The 26,825-nt window shown below is 41.5% G+C and overlaps 1 protein-coding gene across 1 annotated transcript in view; it reads left to right on the forward strand.

Moving 5' to 3' along the window:
- Nucleotides 1–23,604, forward strand: part of ufm1 (ubiquitin-fold modifier 1) — a 59,437-nt gene extending 35,833 nt beyond the window's left edge. Inside the window, exons 4-6 of the mRNA XM_060909445.1 lie at nucleotides 2,942–2,981; nucleotides 5,872–5,904; nucleotides 23,108–23,604. Coding sequence (XP_060765428.1) covers nucleotides 2,942–2,981; nucleotides 5,872–5,904; nucleotides 23,108–23,193 — 159 coding nt within the window. The 3' untranslated portion in view covers nucleotides 23,194–23,604. The remainder of the gene's footprint in view (nucleotides 1–2,941; nucleotides 2,982–5,871; nucleotides 5,905–23,107) is intronic.
- Nucleotides 23,605–26,825: the final 3,221 nt, after the last annotated feature.

The following is a 26,825-nucleotide window of genomic DNA, read 5'->3' on the forward strand; positions in this document are numbered from 1 at the left end:
AAAAATAAAACGGGTCTGGAAAAATCCCAAGGGAGTCTGGAGCCAGATTCGTGACGTCACCTGCGGAAGCGCCAGCAGGCTGCGAGAGCTTGCACGGTTTCAGTGCACAGCCCATGTAGACCAAGTTTAGCAGCTAGCGATTTTGCATTGAAATATGGAATTGTCACCTGAACGCAATGTTACTTCACCTTTGGATGAAGAATGTAATGTTGCTACATCCTCCTACGATACATCTGTTAACCATTTTAATAATTACATGATAACGTTGAAGAAATTTGCAGAAAACCACCAGATCGTTTTCTCATAAACAAACCAGCGCTGACATAGGATTCAGAAGGAGGCGTCCCGCACGTGACGTCACGAAAATCAGTGTTTGCCGGGAAATCCAAATGCCAAGTTTTTTTCAGAGGCGGACCAATTCTACGGAGCCGTAGAGGGGACATGGTGAATAAAAAAATAAAGCGTGGGAACGACTTATAAGGCGTGTGCACGAGATATTAATGCGCGCGCACGAGTTATAACCCGTGCTTACGGTTTGCGTTAAGGCGTGCCCTCGGGTAGTTAAAAGTGAGGGGACGAGTTACAAATCGTTCCCTCGCTTTCATTAAGGCGTGTGCACGAGATATTAATACGTGCACTCGAGTTATTAAAAAGTGAGGGAACGTCTTAAAACGCCTTCCCTTGGTTTATATCCAAGGCGTGGGAACGATATCCTATGTCGTTCCCTCGACTTATTAAAATATTCCTACAATATCCTTGTTTTCGTTGATCTTGTTGCCTAAACACACACGTACACACAGGCTGTAGCTCACCATGGTAGCTCCGGAAATACTAGACGCTATTTTATTCTATTTTAATATTGGACTCAGATACACAGAAATCCTCGATGCACTTGCATCCCAACATGGCTTTATTATAAGTCTGAGACACCTCCCGGCGAAGCCCATTCTCTCTCAGAACTCTCTTGAGGTGTCTCAGACTTGTAATAAAGCAGAAAACAAGGATATTGTGGGAATATTTTATTTGTGGGAATCAACAAAAACAAGGATATTGTGGGAATATTTTAATAAGTCGAGGGAACGACATAGGATATCATTCCCACGCCTTGGATATAAACCGAGGGAAGGCGTTTTAAGACGTTCCCTCACTTTTTAATAACCCATGCGCATGCCTTTATAACTCGAGTGCACGTATTAATATCTCGTGCACACGCCTTAATGAAAGCGAGGGAACGATTTGTAACTCGTCCCCTCACTTTTAACTACCCGAGCGCACGCCTTAACGCAAAGCGTGCTCACGGGTTATAACTCGTGCGCGCGCATTAATATCTCGTGCACACGCCTTATAAGTCGTTCCCACGCTTTGTTATTTTTTATTCACCATGTCCCCTCTACGGCTCCGTACAATTCACCTCAAATGGCTTGATTTCAACTGAATTTTTCTGGTATTGCGCAAGGTAAAAAAAAATTGCACAAAATGCAAAATGTGACAGATATTTGACCAAAGTTTAATATAAAATAGGAGAATTACATTGATCTTGCTCCTGAATTTACCCATGATATGCACTTTAAATGCCCTAGACCCACCAATGATGGACTGTTAAAATGTCATCAGTGGTGCCCTTGCTTGCTATGGGGAGGAGAAGAAGAAGAAATAATACTGTCCCACCCTTCATTTTGATCCTGAAATTCGATTTAGTCTGTTTGTAGTGGGTTTGCTAGGAATGTTGATTATATCCCTCCCAGCCTAATGATCCAGTGCCTTGTTTTTACATTAGTCTCTAACACTGAAATGCAATAAACATTTCCACGCACACAGGAAATCTCCCCCTCATCAGGATATTTAGATTTTTGTCGATATCTGTTAAGTGGAACGGTGGCTCTTTTGTCCTTTTGCTTTCTTGCTCAGTGATTTGATTTTTTTTTTTTTTTTTGCCTTTTTCACCTTATTTTTTTGGACAACTTTTTTTTTTTTAAATAAAAGTGCACTTTTTCTTATGGCTAGCTGTCTCATCAGTGCAAATGTGTGTTTTGTGTGCACTTCTTCCTTTTAACTCGTCACTCTCGCATCTTTTGTTGCTTTCCCCTCTTGGTCATATCCATTTTCCTGCATTCATCGTGAAGTTTTCTGAATCTCTTCGACACTGCTTTGAATAGTGTTTGGCTTTTCACTGGGAGTGTGAAAAGCCAGTTCTGAGTGACCAGCATCACTCTGATTTTTGATCTTTTTAAAGATCCTGTGATAAGCCACAAAGCCCAGATTGCACCCGTCATTTCTGCACCTCCGTTCTGTTCTGCACTGACTTCCTTTTGACTTCTTGCACTGCCACAGTTCTGCACGGTATTTGAAGCACTTTTATTCTGATGACTTCTCCCCAGTGCCTCCGCAATCAAATCCCAAGGTTTGCAGGATCACAGTAGTCTCGGGGAACAACGCACAGTGGAGCGGGGAGGCTCTTTCTCCCTGAGGAGTAACACAATGTGATGAGACTTTTACTCCCCCCCCCCCCCACCACCACCACCACCATGCACAAAAACAAAATAAACCATTATTATCTGCAGATTATTATGCATTAGTTTGAACTCAGATTCTGCTAAAGGCAGACAGCAGGCAGTCATCACCCTTGTTTTGCCACAGCTTCACACCAAAATGTCATTGTGACTTCTGATGTGTTTTCTGGGACCCCTGAGTGAGGGCTCACTTTCTCAAACTGCCTCCTGTTCTCTCTCTCTCTCTCTCTCTCTCTCAAACCCTGAGAACCTCTTTTGTATCCTTCTCTCAATTCAGTTGTTTTACCAGAGACCTCAAATTAGACCTCACATTTTGCTGTCTGAGAGAGGCCATGCTGTGCTGAGTGGCAGTATTTATCCTGTTGTGAGTGGTTGTTGGAATGTGTAACAATTTTTTCTCACATCTCTCTCTCTCTCTCTCCCTGTTAAAGTTTAAAGTGCCTGCTGCTACCAGTGCCATTATTACAAATGGTGAGTTGAAATGTTTTCCCTTAAGTGTCCAATAGGAAATAATGACACAAGCTCTGTTTCCCACATATAACACAGGTCAAACTTCAGAGAAACCCTCTAGTATTGCTGGGTTTCACGTGACGTCACATCCGCCTCATTAGTTATTCAAAACTTTAGCTGGTGGTCTACCAAAGCTTAGTTGACAAAGTACGGAGAAGGTTCGCTGCTCGCATGAAAAATGCCTTGGGTTGTTTTAGGTTGTTTGAGTCGATCAAACCGTGAAACTGATGTTTCTTCAGGGTTCCCCGTGAACTAATTTTAAAAAAAGGGGGAACAAACACAGGATTTCACAAAAAGACGTCGAGAAAGGTGGCTTTTGAACCTCTCGCTGAAATCGAAGGGAGCCGAGTTGAAGCACGTTCGAGTTTGCAGTGATCACTTGGTGAAAGGTTCGTATCTTCCTCTCAGCTATGGCGTTAGTTTTCCAAGTACTTTTCTTGCTACGTGCCGTTATTTTACAGGACTTTTTTAGTCATGAAGCACTAAAGTCCCCAGCTAGTTTGCTCCTCACTCCTTACAAAGTCCATATGCATGAAGGTCGCGACAAAATTCTTACCCAGCCATACAGTTACAATGCGCCGTGATCACTTCTCTGTCTTGTTTAACTAAGATCCAGGTCTTTAAAGGGGTTTCTGATGATCTTTGTGAATGATTTACCTGAGAGATAAGGGCTGACACAAGTGAGAATCAAGCGAACTGTTTGTTTACACTTGCAGCGCTTCGTTGTAAAGACGTGAACGAAAAGCTTAAACATACTTACACGGGCAAAAACAATACAGGATTCATTCGGCAGCGACTTGATACCGAGGTCCTTTACCTATACACATACAAAAAAGTCGTAAGCCTCCATACTCTTCCACGCTTTTATCTGTTTTGCAGTGTAGAAGGATGTCTGCAACACCAGATAGTTCGACATGTCGGGGAACTCGACTGAAGGGTAGTTTTTGAGATCGTATGACAAATCCTTCTTTCCCAGACTGTAGGGGTCGATTCCATTGCACATGGCAATCTTCTGAATAGGTCTAAAGTGAGCAGTGGCTTCTAGATTACGAGCGTACTCTGGTAAATTATCACTAGTTGTTTGCACTACGGCAGCTGTTTTAGACCACCAGCTATTTCACTTCCGGTAAAACCACTAAGAAAAGTCACGTGACTGAAACCCAGCAATATATTGTCTCATTTCAGAAAAAAGATTCAGATTTTGGTGAAGTAGTTCAGGTCAGCGCAAGGGGATGGGGAAGGAACAGGGAAAGGGGAGGGGAAACCTGAAAAGAACCTGTCATAACCTTAAACATTAGCAGGGGTGGAGAAGATTTGCTATGGAGAAGATTTTGCGATTGAATATTGAAAAACGTACTTAAAAATTAAAAACACCCACCCCTCTCACCATAACCCACATCACCGCTCCACCCCTGCATCATCATGACCACTGTCGTCATTGTCCCTCCACCATTACCACTACTATCATTACCTCAATCACCATTATCATTACCTACACGATCAACCTTACTACCATCATTAACACCATTATCCTTAAAGGAACAGTCCACCGTACTTCCATAATGAAATATGCTCTTATCTGAATTGAGACGAGCTGCTCCGTACCTCTCCGAGCTTTGCGCGACCTCCCAGTCAGTCAGACGCAGTCAGACGCGCTGTCACTCCTGTTAGCAATGTAGCTAGGCTCAGTATGGCCAATGGTATTTTTTGGGGCTGTAGTTAGATGCGACCAAACTCTTCCGCGTTTTTCCTGTTTACATAGGTTTATATGACCAGTGACATGAAACAAGTTCAGTTACACAAATTGAAACGTGGCGATTTTCTATGCTATGGAAAGTCCGCACTATAATGACAGGCGTACTAACACCTTCTGCGCGCTTCGGCAGCGCATTGATATCTGAGCTCCGTATCAATGCGCTGCCGAAGCGCGCAGAAGGTGTTAGTACGCCTGTCATTATAGTGCGGACTTTCCATAGCATAGAAAATCGCCACGTTTCAATTTGTGTAACTGAACTTGTTTCATGTCACTGGTCATATAAACCTATGTAAACAGGAAAAACGCGGAAGAGTTTGGTCGCATCTAACTACAGCCCCAAAAAATACCATTGGCCATGCTGAGCCTAGCTACATTGCTAACAGGAGTGACAGTGCGTCTGACTGCGTCTGACTGACTGGGAGGTCGCGCAAAGCTCGGAGAGGTACGGAGCAGCTCGTCTCAATTCAGATAAGAGCATATTTCATTATGGAAGTACGGTGGACTGTTCCTTTAAAACCACCACATCATTACCTCCATTACCATTAACCATACCTTCACCATCATTACAACCACCTTCACCATCACTGCCAACCCCAGTGTTCCTTTCAGGTTTACTTGTGGGAAACATTTACAGTTCCTCATGTCCTGGCATATTCACTGTTTTACGTTGTTGTGCAAAATCAGATGGTCATAAAAGCTATTCCAGTACTGGTAAGGTATGTTTGGCCCTGACCTGCCCTCTAGTGGACAGAGCTTTTGATCCTACAAGAGGTGCACAAGTGAGTATATGCACAGTAATGCTTGTTTAACGTGTCGGGGTATAACCCTATAACAAGTCTTGTTCTGTTTTGGCCCTTTATGTAGTCCAGTCCTTTACAGAGCCCCAGGCGCTGAACCGATGTAATAATACGTGATTTGTTGTGACGTGGCTTGACCCTAATGTTTGAAGTGGTTGAGTCAGTTGTCTGAATGTTGCTCAGCGGTTTGTCTTTCACTGACATGATGATGTTTGCTTTCCAGTCTCATAGCTTTTTTTTTTTTTTTACACACATACGCCATTGTAATGATTTCCTATTTTATTTTCTGTCTCTGCAGATGGCATCGGAATCAATCCAGCACAAACAGCAGGTTTGTCTCATAATGTGGAGTTGCACAGTCTGAAGCCCTGTGTGTTTTCTATTTGCAGACCAAGTTCTTCCTCAGAAACAATATAGAATTTTTTTTTTAAACCAACTTCAAGTCTGTTTGAGTATTTAGTCCACGCAAACAGATGAGGTTTTCTGTTTCATCTGTTGGGTACAGGCTTCTGTTCGCGCCCCACTGGCCTATAGGAACACCAGATGATATTCTGAAAGTGTGCCTGTCTATGGGGAATTATGTAAATTTCACATATTACATAATGAATATTGATTCTGTGCTCTGAGCAGGCAGTGTGAATTTTCCTCATGTTATGAGAATTTCCCTGTCAGAGAATATTTAACTTTTTTTTTTTTCCCCCCTGTTCTGATTTGATAGAACCCCACATAACATGTCCTTCCAGAAAATCTTTATTTGCAATGTTAGCAGTGTAAAGTTGATGGGTGTCTTTGTTGAACAATTGGTTTGAGTGATAAATTGGGGCCTTTTCTACTTTGCCCATACTTGTATCAAGTCGGGGCCCATTAAAAAAGATCTCCCATTTTTTTGGTTCATCTATTCCATTAGAACCTAATAAGTAAAGTGTATTAAAGGAGAACTGAAGGCAAATTTTTAATAATCAAAATTCTATTTATCTCATTTTATTAAATGTAGGAATGCATTTTTGATAGCTATTTTGTCACTGCTATAGCAGGTTGAGTGTTTGAAATATGCTCTGTAATATATCAGTCCATATGTCAAAGCAGTGGCTGTAAACGAGATTTGTTGAGACCTGTGTGAGACATCGTAGGGCGGAAGTAAAACGTTCAGCGGAAATCGATCGACATCTACCAATGTGCTCAAAAGACGTGCACACCCTCTTTCAAATGCTGACGTAATCAAACCGGAAGTTTTGTTTGTTTTGATAGCAATCAGGAAAGTTTGAAAAAAGTAGGCAGTAGGCTAATCGTCATTTAAACTCGTTTTTGTGCAATATTTCATTTGGAAAACCATTTTCAAAATGGCGGCACTGGCACCTGGCTGACGCTTCACGTTTCGAAGTCTCACACAAGTCTCGTGAAGATGGCGCGGATAAGCGACACCTGTCGTGGACCAAACGAACTAAATTCAACATGGCTAAAAACCGAATAGGCCGATAAGTCTCATCTCATTATCTCTAGCCACTTTATCCTGTTCTACAGGGTCGCAGGCAAGCTGGAGCCTATCCCAGCTGACTACGGGCGAAAGGCGGGGTTCACCCTGGACAAGTCGCCAGGTCATCACAGGGCTGACACATAGACACAGACAACCATTCACACTCACATTCACACCTACGGTCAATTTAGAGTCACCAGTTAACCTAACCTGCATGTCTTTGGACTGTGGGGGAAACTGGAGCACCCGGAGGAAACCCACGCGGACACGGGGAGAACATGCAAACTCCGCACAGAAAGGCCCTCGCCGGCCACGGGGCTCAAACCCGAACCTTCTTGCTGAGAGGCGACAGCGCGAACCACTACACCACCGTGCCGCCCAGGCCGATAAGTATAATATTTAATTGCAATTAGTTGCCAATACGAGTCATGATATAAAGTTACTAAAACCGAAAATGTAATTGAATAACATGTTAAGAAATAAAGCAAGTTTGACTGACTGACTGACTGACTGACTGACTGACTTCATTTCTCGTTTAATGGAACGCAGCATCACTCCCTGTTACAGATGGGAGCCCAGGAATTAATTAAATGCAATAAAAACCAACTGTGTTTAATTGTAGGTATTGTATTTAAAACTGTATGGATGTGCCAGAAGCCAAACCCTGCATGCAGGGCATTCTCAGTCAGAAGGGATTGATGATCCAAAAGTGGTGTCTGGTCCATTAACACAAGAACTTATTGCCATGTTTGTGTCCAGCAAACAAGCAAGTTATTAAAACCAAGAAGTCCACTCAAAAGAAGTGGATATAGAAACCACTCAATGGGATTAGATCCTTGCACACTAACAAAGAAGAATTGTTCCTACTAGTTGGAAAATTATCTGTCTGAGTTCCCCGACATCTCAAACTACCTGGTGCTGTAGACATCGTTCTACACGGATGAAAACCTGGAAGAGCATGGAGGCGTATAACGTTTTATAGGTGGCTGGGTTAAAGATCTGGGGATCAAGATACTACAAGATGGACGGCAGTAGACGGATCTAAGTGCAGGAAGAGTGTTTATTAGCAGGTGTGATATTTACAAAAACAAACGAAAGCAAAGCCGAATGATTTTTCCTACATAATTATCCTGTCAACGGCGCTTGAAACATGATGTAACCACCTGGATCTCAGTGGTGTTATTTTCTCCCGTGTTCTGACCCATGTAATTATGGAGTAAAAGCAAGATGGATCGCCCAACTTGAGACCATTAACTCAGCACTGGTGCAAATTCATTAAGGTTATTTTGACCTCTGACTCGAAAAGACATATAGTTTTTACTCGTGTCTTACGAAGCACAGTAACCCATCTTGTATTATCTGAGCACTCTGTTCATCAGAAATTCAAGTTCATGAAATTCACCAGCATGGATCAATGTGTTTTTATAGGACACCTGAAACGTGTTTTAATTATTTTTGAATGGGCCCAGTCGTGCGTCATCCATAATAAGCCTTGAAGGTAAAGGGAAAATGTAGCTAGTTCCTTAGTTTCCTTACAGTAACATATGGTTTGTAAATAAGCCCATTGTACAACTATAATCAAGGTCAAGGTAAACTTTATTATCCCACAGGGGGAAACTCATGTGGTCAATATTGCACATCTCACAAAACATATAATACACAACAGATAACAAGACAAACAATAAACATACCACATTGCAGACATACAGAGACATATCATAGAAAATCAATGGAATAAATAGAGAAAAAAATAGAAAAAACAGAGAAAAAATGGAAGAGCTATGACCTTACATTGCAGTACCAGACAGAATTGCATGGATGTGCAGAGAGATAAATTAACTTAAAATACAACACTGCAAATACTAGATCTATTGTTATATAGTCTAATTGCTGTAGGCACAAATGACTTGTGGTACCTAGTTGTTCTGATTACTCGCTGCAAAATTCTGCCATTTGACCTGCTATTCATGACAAACTTCTGAAACAAAGGATGTGTTGAATCATCTAAAATTTGCTCAATCTTTTGTAAAATAAGTCCATTATACAGCTGAGCTACAGATACCTGGTCAACTCCAATAACCCTACTGGCTAATTTAACAATGCGCTGTAATTTCTTAAGGTCCTGTACCACATTTCCAAAAATGCAAATTAGGCCAAAAGACAAGACACTCTGCAAAAAAGCTTTGTCGAATAGTTGGAGAATGCCACTATCTAATCTAAAAACTTTTAATTTCCTAAGAAAAAACATCCTTTGTTGCAGTTTCTTACACTTAGTTTGTACACACTGATTTAAACACAACTTAGCAATTTCAATTCCTAAATACTTGTAAGATGAGACCCACTCTATCTTTTCACCATTAATCTCAGATGGAGATACAGTTATTCCTTTCTTACTGAAATCTGTTATTTCTTTTGTTTTCTTTACTGTACATTGACCAGTAGAAAGTTATTTGTACACCACTTAATTAAGCCTTGAACCTCCTTTTCAAACCCTTCAAGAGATGAAGGGTTGGAATCTAAAAACCCAACCAGTGCTGTATCATCAGCATACTTAAAATAGGTACAGTGGGGCAAAAAAGTATTTAGTCAGTCACCAATTGTGCAAGTTCTCCCACTTAAAAAGTTGAGAGAGGCCTGTAATTTTCATCATAGGTATACCTCAACTATGAGAGACAAAATAGAAAAAAAATCCAGAAAATCACATTGATTTTTAAAGAATTTATTTGCAAATTATGGTGGAAAATAAGTATTTGGTCAATAACAAAAGTTCATCTCAATACTTTGTTATATGTGACCGCTCACCGAATCCAGGGACACATGTCGGCCGAAACGAATCCGAGATGATTGCGAAAGAAGCATTTTTTTTTCGAAATTTGTGATTTTTTGTTTTTTTCCATCATGTGCAAGTTGAGATCTTGAAGAATGCAATCAGTATTTCAGATAATAGATTGTTTTGTTGGAAAAGCATACATTTTTTGTTGCAAATTGTCTCGTTTTTGTCAGGACTGTAGCCTGCTGGGGGGTGTGGGTAAATTACCATATGGGCCATTCACATGAAGATTTAAGTCATTTGTTTATTTTTTTTCCGCGAATCAGCTGTATGATGCGGGCTGAGCGCATGGCTACTTAACCTGCATACAGGCGTGTGATTTCACTATGGAATGAGTTACTAAACAGAGCGCAGAGGAGCAAACACCGTGAAGCAAACAGACACTCGGTATTTACATCGGAGATCACCATTTCTAGCAAAAAAAAACGCAACCTCGTTTTCCAGATTGAATGGAATACTTGAATGATCGGATGATACACGGACCGTTCTAGGATTACATTCCATCGGAGGCATTCGTGTGTGCAAGGCGCCGTTTCTCTTTCTGATGGGGTAAGTTTATTAATCTAAGGCTGTGTGGTTATTTTTGCATGTAACGGAGAGTGTTGTGGTTTGGTTAAGCCTAGGTCACAACCGGACGTACGATTTTTTGGCCGTGTGATTTTTGGCGTTTCCCAAATCGCTGCGTTTTTTTTTTGTTCACGGAGAAAGACGCGCGTTTGCCGTAAGTTTGTCTTGCAACCTGAAAAAAAACGTAAGCGCCCGTGGAGTTTGTTTGACATGACAAAGAACCTCTGCGGCTCGAAAATCAGCACATCACACGCGCGCTCTCGTGCGTTTCATGCGCGCTCTCCGTGTGTTTCTTGCGTTTTTTGCATGTAGACCGGCTGTAGGAGCGCGTACTGTACGGCCGGTTGTGACCGAGGCTTTACATGAAACTAGTGTTGTTAGTTGTGTCATCATCGTGCTATCTTTCTTTCTTACGGTGTGAGTAATTTTTCAACCACAAAAAGTTAAAGTATACTTTAGGACTTATTTTTGTACTTCATAATTGTGTTGGGCATACTTTGCATGGAAGGAAAATTGACGTGGTGATCTGTTTACATGAAAGTAGTATCGTGCTAGCTCGTAGGGGGTAGGGCTTTCCTTAATGTCATGCAAATGAGCACCATTATGTGCCCGCCCTACACCCAGAGTAGCTGAGATGGAAAACTTTGAGGGCGATTTTCTCTCTTTTCTGTTTTAAGAAGTATACACTTTCAAAAGGCCACACATTCTTCAAATATTGTCAGATCTCCACATGGAAGGCATCATTGGAAAGCTTAGAAACTGTACTTTCTGAATCTGTCAATAACTCAAAAAGACCCCGGGCCGACATGTGTCCCTGGATTCTGTGATCTGCCACATATACCCTTTGTTGGCAATGACAGAGGTCAAACGTTTTCTCTAAGCCTTCACAAGGTTTTCACACACTGTTGCTGGTATTTTGGCCCATTCCTCCATGCAGATCTCCTCTAGAGCAGTGATGTTTTGGGGCTGTCGCTGGGCAACACGGACTTTCAACTCCCTCCAAAGATTTTCTATGGGGTTGAGATCTGGAGACTGGCTAGGCCACTCCAGGACCTTAAAATGCTTCTTACGAAGCCACTCCTTCATTGCCCGGGCGGTGTGTTTGGGATCATTGTCATGCTGAAAGACCCAGCCACATTTCATCTTCAATGCCCTTGCTGATGGAAGGAGGTTTTCCCTCAAAATCTCACGATACATGGCCCCATTCATTCTTTCCTTTACACGGATCAGTCGTCCTGGTCCCTTTGCAGAAAAACAGCCCCAAAGCATGATGTTTCCACCCCCATGCTTCACAGTAGGTATGGTGTTCTTTGGATGCAACTCAGCATTCTTTCTCCTCCAAACACAACAAGTTGAGTTTTTACCAAAAAGTTCTATTTTGGTTTCATCTGACCATATGACATTCTCCCAATCCTCTTCTGGATCATCCAAATGCTCTCTAGCAAACTTCAGATGGGCCTGGACATGTACTGGCTTAAGCAGGGGGACACGTCTGGCACTGCAGGATTTGAGTCCCTGGTGGTGTAGTGTGTTACTGATGGTAGCCTTTGTTACTTTGGTCCCAGCTCTCTGCAGGTCATTCACTAGGTCCCCCTGTGTGGTTCTGGGATTTTTGCTCACCGTTCTTGTGATCATTTTGACCCCACGGGGTGAGATCTTGCATGGAGCCCCAGATCGAGGGAGATTATCAGTGGTCTTGTATGTCTTCTATTTTCTAATAATTGCTCCCACAGTTGATTTCTTCACACCAGGCTGCTTACCTATTGCAGATTCAGTCTTCCCAGCCTGGTGCAGGTCTACAATTTTGTTTCTGGTGTCCTTTGACAGCTCTTTGGTCTTGGCCATAGTGGAGTTTGGAGTGTGACTGTTTGAGGTTGTGGACAGGTGTCTTTTATACTGATAACGAGTTCAAACAGGTGCCATTAATACAGGTAACGAGTGGAGGACAGAGGAGCCTCTTAGGCAGCTGGGCCATAGAAGGTTCACGCTGCATGCTGCACGCTACACGTTCACGTGAAGAACCGGACCCTGGGCCATTAAACTTCATGCTTGGATGTTCACGTGTTGCGTCTGTTCTACTTTGACCGAGTAACCAACAATATGGACTCTTCGGATGACGACGATTGCCTCATTCTGCTTTTACTGAGACAGAGGAAGAGAAAAAGGAACAGAATTTGGAGCCGAGAACACTTCCTTCTGAGAGAAACCCGTGGTGAATTTCACCGAACATTCTATAATCTGCTTGACAATCCCGATGAAGAACTATTTTTCAATTATACCATTCAATTATATTTTTTCTGAAGTTTTCCCCTGAAAGCATAGAGTTATCTCCCTAGACCCGTTCTGATTGGCTGGCGCGGCAGTGACCGCATGCATTGACTGGAATTTCCATCTTCACGCCTAGAAAAAAGTGTGCATGTTCATTTCTCGCTTCACGCGTGAAGTGTGCAGCGTGAACGCCGTTCTATGGCCCAGAGCAAGTCATGCTACGTTTGTCCACTTTTCTTTACACGCGTGTAGCGTGCAGCGTGAACCTTCTATGGCCCAGCTGCCTTAAAGAAGTTGTTACAGGTCTGTGAGAGCCAGAAATCTTGCTTGTTTGTAGGTGACCAAATACTTATTTTACCGAGGAATTTACCAATTAATTCATTAAATATCCTACAATGTGATTTCCTGGATTCTTTCCCCCCATTCTGTCTCTCATAGTTGAAGTGTACCTGTGATGAAAATTACAGGCCTCTCTCATCTTTTTAAGTGGGAGAACTTGCACAATTGGTGGCTGACTAAATAGTTTTTTGCCCCACTGTATGAGCTGAAGAGGATGCTTGGCAATCGTTAGTATACAATGTGTAGAGGATGGGTGATAGTACGCAACCCTGTGGTGCTCCAGTATTAATACTTTTGAGAAAGGAGATGTGTGAGTTAAATTTTACTTGCTGACTACGGTCAGTCAAGAAATCATGAATCCATAGAATAATTCTAGGATTTACTCCAAGATGTAATAGTTTCCTCACCATCAGATGGGGCTGGATTGTATTAAAAGCACTGCTAAAATCTATAAATACAATCTTAACCAGGCTCCTGGCTTGTTCAAGGTGCTCATACACATTATTAATCAAAGAAAGAAGCGCATCCTCAACCCCCCTCTTGGCACGATAGGCAAATTGGCAAGGATCTAGTAGGTGTGAAACCTCAGAAAGGAGCTGTTTTTAAAATAATTTTCTCAAAGCATTTCATCACTGTAGATGTAAGTGCCACTGGGCGCAAGTCATTAAGTTCTATAGGTCTGTTGTTCTTGTGCACTGGCACTATTAATGACTTTTTCCATAGACTGGGCACCATACCAGTGTCTATGGACAGCTGGAACAGCCTCTGAAAAGGCTGTGCCAGCTCATCTGCGCACATTTTTAGTGTTCTACTGCTAATACCGTCAGGCCCACTAGCTTTATGAGGATTTATACGTCTAAAAAATGCTTTGACCTCCTCAGTAGAAATCTCAACACCCACACCCACCATGCCTCTAACTTCCATGCTAGCCAAACACTGTTCTGTTTTAAAATCTCATCTCATTATCTCTAGCTGCTTTATCCTGTTCTACAGGGTCGCAGGCAAGCTGGAGCCTATCCCAGCTGACTATGGGCGAAAGGTGGGGTACACCCTGGACAAGTCGCCAGGTCATCACAGGGCTGACACATAGACACAGACAACCATTCACACTCACATTCACACCTACAGTCAATTTAGAGTCACCAGTTAACCTAACCTGCATGTCTTTGGACTGTGGGGGAAACCGGAGCACCTGGAGGAAACCCACGCGGACACGGGGAGAACATGCAAACTCCACACAGAAAGGCCCTCGCCCGCCACGGGGCTCGAACCCGGACCTTCTTGCTGTGAGGCGACAGCGCTAACCACTACACCACCATGCCGCCTGTTTTAAAATCATGTGTATCAAATCTACAATAGAAGTTGTTGAACTCATTAGCCATGTCAAGCTCATTCTCCACTGCCATAAGATCATTCTTAGGCTTGTAACCTATAATTGCTTGTACCCCCTTGCCATGCTCTTCTAGTGTTATTTTTAAAAAACCCTTCAAGTTTACGTTTGTATGCTGCCTTACAGTCCCTAATCAAATTTTTAATCTTCCTCTGTACAATTTTTTTTTGTCTACCCTATTCCCCCCCAATTTAAACAAGTGCTTCTTCTGATTAAGAATGTGTTTTAATTCCGGAGTCACCCATGGTTTATTGTTCGGGAACAGTTTGATACTCTTTTTGGGTATAATTGTGTCCTCACAGAATTGTGTGTATCCAGCGATAGCGAACGCTGCATCATTAACATTGTCAGTCCCATCGGTCACTACATCCCAATCTGTGCGCGCAAGACACTCCCGAAGTGCGTCAGTCGCAGTAGTAGTCCAGCATTTAACCTCCAGCTTTTTAACCTTCTCGCACCCAAGCCGAGGCACATAGGCAGGAGTTAGTCTAATCATGTTGTGGTCCGAGTTTCCCAGATCAGGCAATGCTTTAGAGTAGAATGCATCCTGTATGTTGCCATAGCAGTGGTCAAGGCAGGCTTTATCACGAGTGGGACAGGTGACATATTGCTGGTACGTAAGTAGAGGTGTTCTTTTAGGCTACAGAGATTGAAATCTCCCATTATAAAATTAGCCGCATCGGGAGCATCTGCCTCTGCCTGCGACACAAGTTCATGAAGCATAGTTGCGGCCGCCTGTGTATCTGCTGAGGGCGCAATATACACAACAAAAAGTCTAATTTGATGAATTTCCCTAGGCAGATAATAAGGCCTTAGACAGAGCGAAAGTAACTCCATGTCCTTTGTACAGACACGGTGCTTTATTGTGATATGGTTAGGATAACAATAGAGTGGGGGAAAAAGCCCCCCTTAGGGAAAATTCAGTTTTTCTCCAAGTTGAAATGAACCATGTGTTTAGTTTTAATCATAGTTTTTGACAACAGTGACATGAACAATAATGCCACCTAAAGTTTGCCTAAAGTTAATACTTATTATTATTATTATTATTTTTTTTAACAAAAACAAACATTGTGCCAAGGGGGCCAAGTAAAAGACCCCCTGAGGTGGGGCAATAGGCCCCCTCACTCAAAAAAAGCTGTTTGGATAGCAAAAGTGTTTACTTAAGCCTATAATGTGAAAGAAACAAGAAAATATCCCTGAATTAATGAATAGATGCATTATTTTATTACATTTTGCATTTTAATTTCAAATTTTTTTATTTCAATTATTTTTTATATTAAGTTCAAATTACTTGCTTTACTCAACCAGGTAAGCGAGATGTTATTAAAAACTATGTATCTGCTATTCAGAAATGTATGAAATACCGTACAGTAATTATGATAAAAGGAAATGATGCCCCCTGGGGGCCATTTACCCCGCCATTAAGGGGGCGTTTTACCCCACAGACTACACTTTTACAAAAAAGGGTCTTACTTTCAAAATGTGATTCAACTTTTTATACCTAATGTATTTTTTTTAACGTACTGACTTGTCTACTCATACCACATACACAGCTGTGATATCTGACAAAATAGCAGCTATCTAAATACAGTTTTACTGATATCTGAAAATTATATCACTTACCATGAAATTTGATTTCTCTCCGCTGCGTTGCTGATATGCAATCCACAGTGGATATTTGTATATCCCCGTTGTCAAGCCAGTCCATAGCAACAATAGAAATGTAACTTTGCGCCATCTGGTGGTTATTTTGGGTAAAACAGGCCGGGGGCGTATTACCCCACGGGGGCGTATTACCCCACTCTACTCTACTTATTGTTAACGAACACACACATACTTCCTCCTCTCTTTTTCCCAGAGTTCAGATTGCGGTCCATCCTCACCAACGTGAAGCCCTCTAGGTCGATAGATGAGTCCGGGTCCGCCTCCGTGAGCCAGCTCTCTGTCAAGCAGATCAGACACGATTGCCGGTAGTCCGAAAGGTATCGAGTGCAGGCCCGCAACTCATCCATCTTATTCCGTAAACTCTGGACATTACCCAGCATAACCGATGGAAGTGGTTGCCTGTAGGGTTGCCTTTTGATCTGCTCCCGAACTCCTCCCTTCCTTCCGCGTTTCCTTAGTTTAGAGTTGTTGCTACTTCTGATACCCTCGATTGGTAATAGCGATGTATCATTAAACTGGATACGCGCAGAAGGGGCTCTGAGACTCAACAGAAAGTCCCGGGTGTAGATGGTGCGGCCTGTCTGGCCTCCATGAATGAAGTTGTAGCCAACTACATATGTGGCGAAATCAAGTGAAGGGGTGACCAGAATCAACAACAAAAAGTATGGATTAAACCTCATAATTGTGATTTCGCAAATTTGAGTCTAATATCACTGTTATGTCGCGTTTTAACACAAAACAAACAACAGTTACGAGAAAACGTGCAAGGACCGTGTCGCCGCTCGCGCATGCGCCAACTTTGCAATATATAATATATTTTTTCTTTGCAATATTATAACTTTGTAATAGAGCGACAGCTACAATTATCGACACCTTAACGATCTTTTGGCCGTTGCAAAAGTACAAAAGACTTTCAATATGTAAATTGTGCATGAATAATTACTCAAACTTCCACTGGAAAAAAAAAAAAGTTGATTCCCGATTACTGAGCGTATCAGATCACGTGACACCGTTCCACAATTATCGACACCCAGATTATTTATAAAAAAAATAATCGGTATGTGATATTAAGTTAACAAAACAGTTTTTATTTAAAATTTGTTTTACATAGACTTAGTACAAAATATCTTTTATATAAATATATCGATGTCGGTGTTTACATAAATGAGGAAGTAATTCTAATGTTTGTAAACAAATGAACTGATAATGTTTAACCTGTCAAATCTTTTTGTTCCACTTTCTACCCATTTTATAAATATTTTCGTAGATCTCATTTTGTTAATCATTCGTTTTTATTAATTTCTCGTTTTGTAGTTTACCAATAAATATCAACAGGCAATTGACATTGTAACCACATGAAAATCCAGGTCAAAGGTCGCGTGTCATTCCTTGATCCAAAAATGTCGACTGATATTGTAATATATGGTAGATATTTACAACAAACTGCAAAAAAAAAAAAAATCTGAATATTTCAAGCATGCAATTTTTTTTTTTTTTTTTATATGCTCGGAATTTAATTCTGGTTTAATTCTATTTATTGCAGTCCGATTCCAAATACGCTATAAACATTCCAATCTGTTATGAATCAGAAAAAAGGTATTATAAATCACAGCACTTTTATTTTTTTTTAAAGTACTTGATCTACTTCAGCAATGTTACACAAAGATCAATCCATAAGTTATAAATGTCACTTAATTCCACAGGGTGTCGATAATGGTGGACACCGGTGAAAGTGATCTATTATCGACACCTCACGTAACTTCTCAAACGCGCGTTTAGATACAAAATGGCGACTGTCAAATAAAAGAGTAAGAAACAAAGTAGGTTTCGACAAGGAGATCACGAAATATCAGTGAATTTGATAAGTAAAAACTTGTCCATGATCTTTCCACCATGCTTACCTGCGATGATAATGTCCGGGTTTTCCTCAAATTGCTGATCATGCTTAAAAAAAAAAATAAATCCATCTCCGGTAACGAGCTGTGTCATCAGACGACAAGATCAAAGGGTGGGGGGGGATCTTCTGGTTGATTAATTAACCAATAATAACGCTTGTAACTGAAGCTCACCTTTTGTAAAAATTTCTGTTGTTGTTGGTAAATCTGAAAAGGTGTCTGATTAATTGTAGCCGCCACTCTAGTAGAATGCTTTATGAAGATTTATTTCGTTCAAAAAGCTGTCAACATTTTTCACGTGCTATATATGAACTTGACAGTTTAATATCAGGGTACATGATAGTCTAGAATGATTTGACAGTCGTGTAAGTGTACACTCCGTCAAAGCTCTTCACACATCTCGCGTTAGTAATCCCCCAATCTTGTCTCAGTTTTCTTGCTTGGAAGTCGTGCCCTCGATTCCTCTCAGTGCAAGGGAATGTTTCGAGTTCGTTAATGTGAAACAAAATACATCGACGCATGTTACGCTTGGCTAACGTGAGACGAGTGTGTGTATACACTCACCATACGCTTTAATAGTAGAGTTATCCAATCAGCCAATTATGCAGCACAATGCATAAAATCATGCAGATACAGGTCAAGAGCTTCAGCTATTGTTCACGTCAAAGTGGGGGAAAATGTGATCTCTGTTACTTTAACTGTGGCATTTTGGTACAAGATGGGCTGGGTTGAGTATTTCAGATACTGCTGATCTCCTGGGAATTTCACACACAACAGTCTCTAGAGTTCACGCAGAATAGTGTGCAAAAAAAAGACTTAAGTACAGACTGGACATTTTTGAAGACTGGGAAATGACCAGGTGATTTAACCCTCTCCTTTCCTTGTCTTCAGTTGCCTATGGCCCTTTTCCACTACCCTTTTTCAGCTCGCTTCAGCTCACTTCAGCCCGACACGGCTCGCGTTTCGACTACCTCAGAGCGGCGCGACTCAGCTCGCTTCAGCCCTACTCAGCATCCAAAACTCGCACGGTTTTGGAGTGGGGCTGAAGCGAGCCAAACCGAGCCGAGTGGGGCTAGGGGCGTGAGGAGACACTCCCTTGTGCACTGATTGGTGAGGAGTGTCCTCACACGCCCACACACGCCCCGCGAGCGCGCTGGGATCTGTAAACACCGTAAACCCGGAAGAAGAAGAATTACGAGAATTTCTGAAGCCTTATGCGCCTCGCCTCATCTATACGCTCTTGCCAGTATCTGTTGGCGTTGTCGGTGACAACAAACCACAGCACCAAGACCAGCAACACTAATGACTCCATGTCCTCCATGTTTATTGTTTACTATCCGGGTCGTGAGACTACCGCTTAAAAGGTCACTGATGTCACTGTTTGCGCCGCCTAACGACATCACGTGACGTCCACCCACTTTCGCTAACTCCACCCAATGTGTCCACCCACTTCCAGCCAGCACGGTTCAGCGCGGTTGTAGTCGAAATGCAACTCCAACAGCCCCACTCAGCTCGACCCAGCCCAACTCAGCACGGCACGGCTCAGCCCAACTCAGCCGCGTTGTTAGTGGAAAAGCGGCACTAGTTCGGGTGAGCCTGTGCCCATGATGGCCTCAGATTCTTGTTCTTGGCTGACAGGAGTGTTGTCTTCTGCTGCTGTTATGAATCCACCTCAAGGTTCTGTGTGTTGTGCATGCTGAGATGCTTTTCTGCTTACCATGGTTGTAGAGAGTGATTATTTCAGTTGCTATAGCCTTCCTGGCAGCTCGAAGCAGTCTGGCCATTTTCCTCGGACCTCTTTCATCAACAAGGCATTTATACCCACAGAATGGCTGCTCACACCTTTTTTTTTTTTTTTTAACCTCTGCCAATTTTGTTGAAGGAGGTTATGTTTTCACCTCTGTTTGTTTGTTCCCAACATGACTCAAAGTAATAAACAGATTTTGATGAAATTTTGAGGAAAGGTGGGCCATAAGCCAAGGAACTATTTTAGACTTTGATGCAAATCCGAATATGTAGCTACCAAGCGCCCTCGTAGTTTTTTGTTTTTCCACACCATTCTGTGTAAACTCTAGAGACTACCGTGTGTGAGAAAATCCCAGGAGATCATATATGAAGGGGAGAGAGAGGTCTGCATGCACATAAAAGAATGCTGTTCAGCTAAAAGTTACAGTGGTGCTTGAAAGTTTGTGAATCCTTGAGAATTTTCTATATTTCTGCATAAATATGACCTAAAACAACATCAGATTTTCACACAAGTCCTAAAAGTAGATAAAGAGAACCCAGTTAAACAAATGAGACAAAAATATTATACTTGGTCATTTATTTATTGAGGAAAATGATCCAATATTATATATGTGAGTGGCAAAAGTATGTGAACCTCTAGGATTAGCAGTTAATTTGAAGGTGAAATTAGAGTCAGGTGTTTTCAATCAATGGGATGACAATCAGGTGTGAGTGGGCACCCTGTTTTATTTAAAGAGCAGGGATCTATCAAAGTCTGATCTTCACATGTTTGTGGAAGTGTATCATGGCACGAACAAAGGAGATTTCTGAGGACCTCAGAAAAAGCGTTGTTGATGCTCATCAGGCTGGAAAAGGTTACAAAACCATCTCTAAAGAGTTCGGACTCCACCAATCCACAGTCAGACAGATTGTGTATAAATGGAGGAAATTCAAGACCATTGTTACCCTCGTCAGGAGTGGTCGACCAGCAAAGATCACTCCAACAGCAAGCCGTGTAATAGTCGGCGAGGTCACAAAGGACCCTAGGGTAACTTCTAAGCAACTGAAGGCCTCTTTCACATTGGCTAATGTTCATGAGTCCACCATCAGGAGAACACTGAACAACAATGGTGTGCATGGCAGGGTTGCAAGGAGAAAGTCACTGCTCTCCAAAAAGAACATTGCTGCTTGTCTGCAGTTTGCTAAAGATCACATGGACAAGCTAGAAGGCTATTGGAAAAATGTTTTGTGGATGGATGAGACCAAAATAGAACTTTTTGGTTTAAATGAGAAGCATTACGTTTGGAGAAAGGAAAATACTGCATTCTGTTCCTCTGAGTTACATGTCGGTCCTGGGCTCGAGATGCTGACCTCTTCTGCTCCTCGGACCTGCCTGATCCATCCTGGTGCCCTGTGTCTGGTTGGAGTCTCATCGCATCACTCCTGTGGAGGGCGGCCCCATGTGGACAGTTGGGGGTCGCGCCTGGAGGACGCTCTGGACTCTTGCAGTGGTACTTTTGTGGCTGGGGACTGCAGTTGACTTGCTGACTTTGGGACTGTGGTTGTCTTGGACGGTTTTGCGCTCGGGTTTCCGTCGGTAGGGGGTTTATAGCATCAACGACGCTAACTTTGTTAGGACTGTTAATGCTATAGTCATGTCTGTTGTTGCCCAAATAAGGATGGGTTCCCTTTTGAGTCTGGTTCCTCTCGAGGTTTCTTCATGTCGTCTGAGGCAGTTTTTCCTTGCCACCATCGCCACAGGCTTGCTCACTGGGGATAGATTAGGGGTAAAATTAGCTCACGTTTTAAGTCGTTCAAATTCTGTGCAGCTGCTTTGCGGCAATGTTTATTGTTAAAAGCGCTATACAAATAAACTTGACATTCCACCTTGAAAGTATCATGGTTTGGGCCTGTTTTGCTGCATCTGGGCCAGGACGGCTTGTCATCATTGATGGAACAATGAATTCTGAATTATACCAGCGAATTCTAAAGGAAAATGTCAGGACATCTGTCCATGAACTGAATCTCAAGAGAAGGTGGGTCATGCAGCAAGACAACGACCCTAAGCACACAAGTCGTTCTACCAAAGAATGCTTAAAGAAGAATAAAGCTAATGTTTTGGAATGGCCAAGTCAAAGTCCTGGCCTTAATCCAATCGAAATGTTGTGGAAGGACCTGAAGCGAGCAGTTCATGTGAGGAAACCCACCAACATCCCAGAGTTGAAGCTGTTCTGTATGGAGCAATGGGCTAAAATTCCTTCAAGCCGGTGTGCAGGACTGATCAACAGTTACTGCAAACGTTTAGTTGCAGTTATTGCTGCACAAGGGGGTCACACCAGATACTGAAAGCAAAGGTTCACATACTTTTGCCACTCACAGATATGTAATATTGGATCATTTTCCTCAATAAATAAAAGACCAAGTATAATATTTTTTTTTGTCTCATTTCTTTAACTGCGTTCTCTTTATCTACTTTTAGGACTTGTGTGAAAATCTGATGTTGTTTTAGGTCATATTTATGCAGAAATGTAGAAAATTCTCAAGGATTCACAAACTTTCGAGCACCACTGTAAATATTTCTGGTAAATATTTCAGCCCACATTGCAACATCCATTTCAGCTCAGGATTGTAAGGTTGAAGGGAAGTCTCTGATCTATGCGTCTCGAGCACTGTGTTTAGCACGGTGTAGCTAAGATTGCTTGGAAGAGCATTCTGTATTATTCTTGGATTTTTGGGCTGAGATGTTTTGTATTTTCTAAAAGGAAAAAAAATTGGCAAATAATACGCAATTATTGTATGAGGTTGAACAAAATATCGTGATTTCTTTGCAGCAAGTAAGCACTTTGCCAAATTATTTGTAGTTCGCTGAGCCAATCAAAATGATGTTAAATAATTCTCATCTCATCTCATTATCTCTAGCCGCTTTATCCTGTTGAATGATAAATTTAAATCGTTGCGTTTCTATCTACTAGAGGAGCAGCAAGTTTAACTCAGAAGAAGACAGATGTGTTGATCATGAGCTGCAGCTGATAATTTAGGCAGTTAGTGTTATGTGAGAATTGACAAACACTAAATACGTTAGAGGCTGAAACATGTGCATTGTCATTTAAGCAAAAAATCTTTTCATTGTATTCATTTTTTTTTTTTATTTCTAACCTGAGCTAGGCATATACATCTCTACTGAATTGTTTTTGTTTGTTTGGGGATTTTTTTTCCCTGGTGTTTCATTTTTTAAAGTCTTTTTTGAAATAGAAAATTTGCATTAAAAATCCCCATTATGCAAATGTTGATAAATATTGTTAACGTCGATTCTTGTTTATTTTTGGTCTGTATATGATGGTCTTGAATCATCTTTTTCTATTTTTGTCTCCGATTTGATAGGAAATGTTTTCCTAAAACATGGATCAGAGCTTCGAATCATTCCCCGAGATAGAGTTGGAGCGGGTCGACATCCAGCAAGTGTCTGAGCGACCTTCATCTTGGATGACAAACCTGCTTGTGTATTTATTATCCAGCCCTGAGATGTTCAAGTTTGTTCCTTAAAACAGGAGCAGCAAAGACCCATCTCGGTCATCCAGCCATGTGTCCCCTTCAATGAATCATTACCGGACAGAAGACTCCAGTTTGTTCGTTTATTCAGATAACCCCAAGTTCTTTGTTTCACAAACAGCTTTAACCTTGGCTTTAGCACATTATTCACTTAATTTTATACTACATTCTGTATGTGAATTGTACTGCTCTTTTCATGTCTACTTTGAGAGTCGCTTTATGTCCGAGGTTTGTAACATTTGGTAAGATTCAATCAGTTATTTTTGCTTTGTTATATTTCAAAGCTCTTGGCAAATGACTGCAATAAAATTGTAGCAGTCTTGTGGAAACATTCTTTGCTCAAATCATTCACTTTTAAGAGAGGAATAAAAAAAAATTAAATAATAAATAATTATTAAAAAAAGGTTTAATCCCCATATCGGACAGTGTTTGTGTTTTTATCCTTCGCAGTATACAGTGCCTTGCAAAAGTATTCATCCCCCTTGGTGTTTGTCCTGTTTTGTCGCATTACAAGCTGGAATTAAAATGGATTTTTGGGGAGTTAGCATCATTTGATTTACACAACATGCCTACCACTTTAAAAGTGCACTTTTTTTAAATTGTGAAAAAAAAACAGAAATCTGGAGTGTGCATAGGTATCCTCCCCCAAAGTCAATACTTTGTAGAGCCACCTTTTGCTACAATTACAGCTGCAAGCCTCTTGGGGTATGTCTCTATTAGCTTAGCACATCTAGCCACTGGGATTTTTGCCCATTCCTCAAGGCAAAACTGCTCCAACTCCAAGTTAGATGGGTTGCGTTGGTGTACAGCAACCTTCAAGTCATGCCACAGGTTCTCAATTGGATTGAGGTCTGGGCTTTGATTAGGCCATTCCAAGACATTTAAATGTTTCCCTTTAAACCACTCCAGTGTAGCTTTAGCAGTATGTTTAGGGTCATTGTCCTGCTGGAGCGTGAACCTTCGTCCCAGTCTCAAACTTCTGGCTTAATCAAACAGGTTTTCCTCCAGAATTGCCCTGTATTTAGTGCCATCCATCTTTCCTTCAGTCCTGACCAGCTTTCCTGTCCCTGCAGATGAAAAATATCCCCACAGCATGATGCTGCCGCCACCATGCTTCATTGTAGGGATGGTGTTCTCAGGGTGTTGGGTTTGCGCCACACACAGCATTTCCCATGATGACCAAAAAGTTCAGTTTTTGTCTCATTTGACCAGAGAATCTTCTTCCATCTGTTTGGGGAGTCTGCCACATGCTGTTGGGCAAACTCCAAACATTATTTATTTATTTATTTATTTATTTTTTAAAGCAATGACTTTTTTTTTTTCCTCTGGCCACTCTTCCATAAAGCCCCACTCTGTGGAGTGTACGGCTTAAAGTGGTCCTATGGACAGATACTCCTATCTCCGCTGTGGATCTTTGCAGCTCCTTCAGTGTTCTCTTTGGTGTCTTTGTTGCATCTCTGATTAATGCCCTCCTTGCCCGGTCTGTGAGTTTTGGTGGGTGGCCTTCTCTTGTCAGGTTTGTAGTGGTGCCATATTCTTTCCATTTTGCTATAATGGATTTAATGGTGCTCTCTGGGATATTCAAAGTTTGGGATATTTTTTATAACCCAACCCCAATCTATACTTCTCCACAAGTTTGTCTCTGACCTGTTTGGAGGCTCCTTGGTTTTCATGTTGCTTGCTTAGTAGTGTTGCAGAGTCAGGGTCCTTCCAGAACAGGTTGATTTATACAGACATCATGTGACACTTTGATTGCACACAGGTGGATCTTAATCAACTAATTGTGACTTATGAAGTGAATTGGTTTTATTTTAATTCCAGCTTGTAATGTGACAAAACAGGACAAACACCAAGGGGGAGGAATACTTTTGCAAGGCACTGTATTGTCAAAAATCATACATGCTATTGTCAGATTTCTACTGGGCTTAAAGTATGCAAAAAAAAAAAAATGTCAGTACACGTAAGCACAACAGAGATTTCTTTTTGTAGGCTTTTGGGTTTGCAGTGACTATAAACAGGACAAACCTACTCTATCCTGTAATGAGTTTTATTCATGATGTAAGTAAAACTATTGGCATGTTCATCTTTAATCAGCTAATTTAATATCCTTAAATTAGTATTAAATTCTAGTAGGACGTACATCCGTAGTCTATCATTTTTATCCATAATGTTTATCTGTGCATTACAGCTGAAGGTCTACCTATGCCTTATGAAGACATACAAATGCACAGTCATCTCGTAAAAGACAATCTCCTCTCCTGTTATTTCTTTTCTTTTGGTTGTTCCCACTGCACTTTCCATTAAGAGCTGGGTCTGGTATTGAATGGCCTGTCATAATGGATATTTCATTTGTTTTAATCAGTGTGTGAGCAGTGCCCATTGCCTGCCACTCATTACTGAGAAAAAGGGGGCCCATTATAGATTCAGCAGGACCGCTATTATTCTAATGTACTTCCTGTTGCGTTTAAGAAGCCATCAATTCAGTCGATCTGCCTTTGCTTTGGCTGTGGCTCTTTCATTAACCATGAAATGAGACGTTCACACAGCTCAGGTTGCAAATGTGTGCACTCGACAAAAAAAAAAGTTACTCTTTTCCATACTACACTGATGAGGAGAATGCGTATTGGAAGCAATGTGTGCTATGCAGTGGCATTTATGGTGTTTGTATACAGTTGTGGTCAGAAGTTTACATACAGTGACATGAATGTCATCTTGGATATGAATGTCATGGCAATATTTGGGCTTTCAGTGATTTCTCTGAACTGTTCTTTTTCTGTGGCAGAATGTACAGCATACATCATTAAAAAAACACTAGAATTTGGTGCACAAGTTTTAATTTTCTTTAGGTTTTCTGAAATCAACACAGGGTCAAATATATACATACAGCACACCTAATATTTGGGTAAAATGTCTCTTCGCAAGATTCACCTTGACCAAACATTTTTGTTTACCATGAACAAGCTTCTGGCAGATTTCTGGTTGGATATTTCATGACACTTCATGGTAGAATTGGTGGAGTTCAATTAAATTTTTTTTTTCTTGGCATGGACTCAACTTATAAACACGGTCCATATATTTTCGATAGGGTTGAAGTCAGGACTTGTTTAAAGCTTAATGTTGGCCTGCTTTATCCTCCACAATCAGCTCTGATGCGTGTTTGGGTTCATTATCCTGTTGTAAGTCCCAAGTCGTGTTCATGTTTCTGATGGTTTATGCTGAAGGATTCTGAGGTAGTCCTCTTCCTTCATTATTCCATCCACTTTGTGCAATGAATCAGTTCCACTGGCAGTAAAACAGCCCCAGAGCATGATGATCCTACCACCACCGCCACCAGTTGGTCCAGTGTCTCTCTGTACATGGTGATCATTGTGGACAAACAACTGAATCTTTGTCTCATGTGACCATACAGCTATCCTCCAGAAGGCTTTTTCTTTGTTTGTGTGGTCAGCTTCAAGCTTTAGTTAAGCTTGAAAGTGTCAATTTTGGAGCAGGGGGTTATTTCTTGGATAGCAGCCTCTTAGTTCATGGTGATCTGAACTGTAGACAGTGA

The sequence above is a fragment of the Neoarius graeffei genome, chromosome 25, assembly GCF_027579695.1.
Source record: "Neoarius graeffei isolate fNeoGra1 chromosome 25, fNeoGra1.pri, whole genome shotgun sequence".
In the NCBI taxonomy this organism is placed as follows: Eukaryota; Metazoa; Chordata; class Actinopteri; order Siluriformes; family Ariidae; genus Neoarius; species Neoarius graeffei.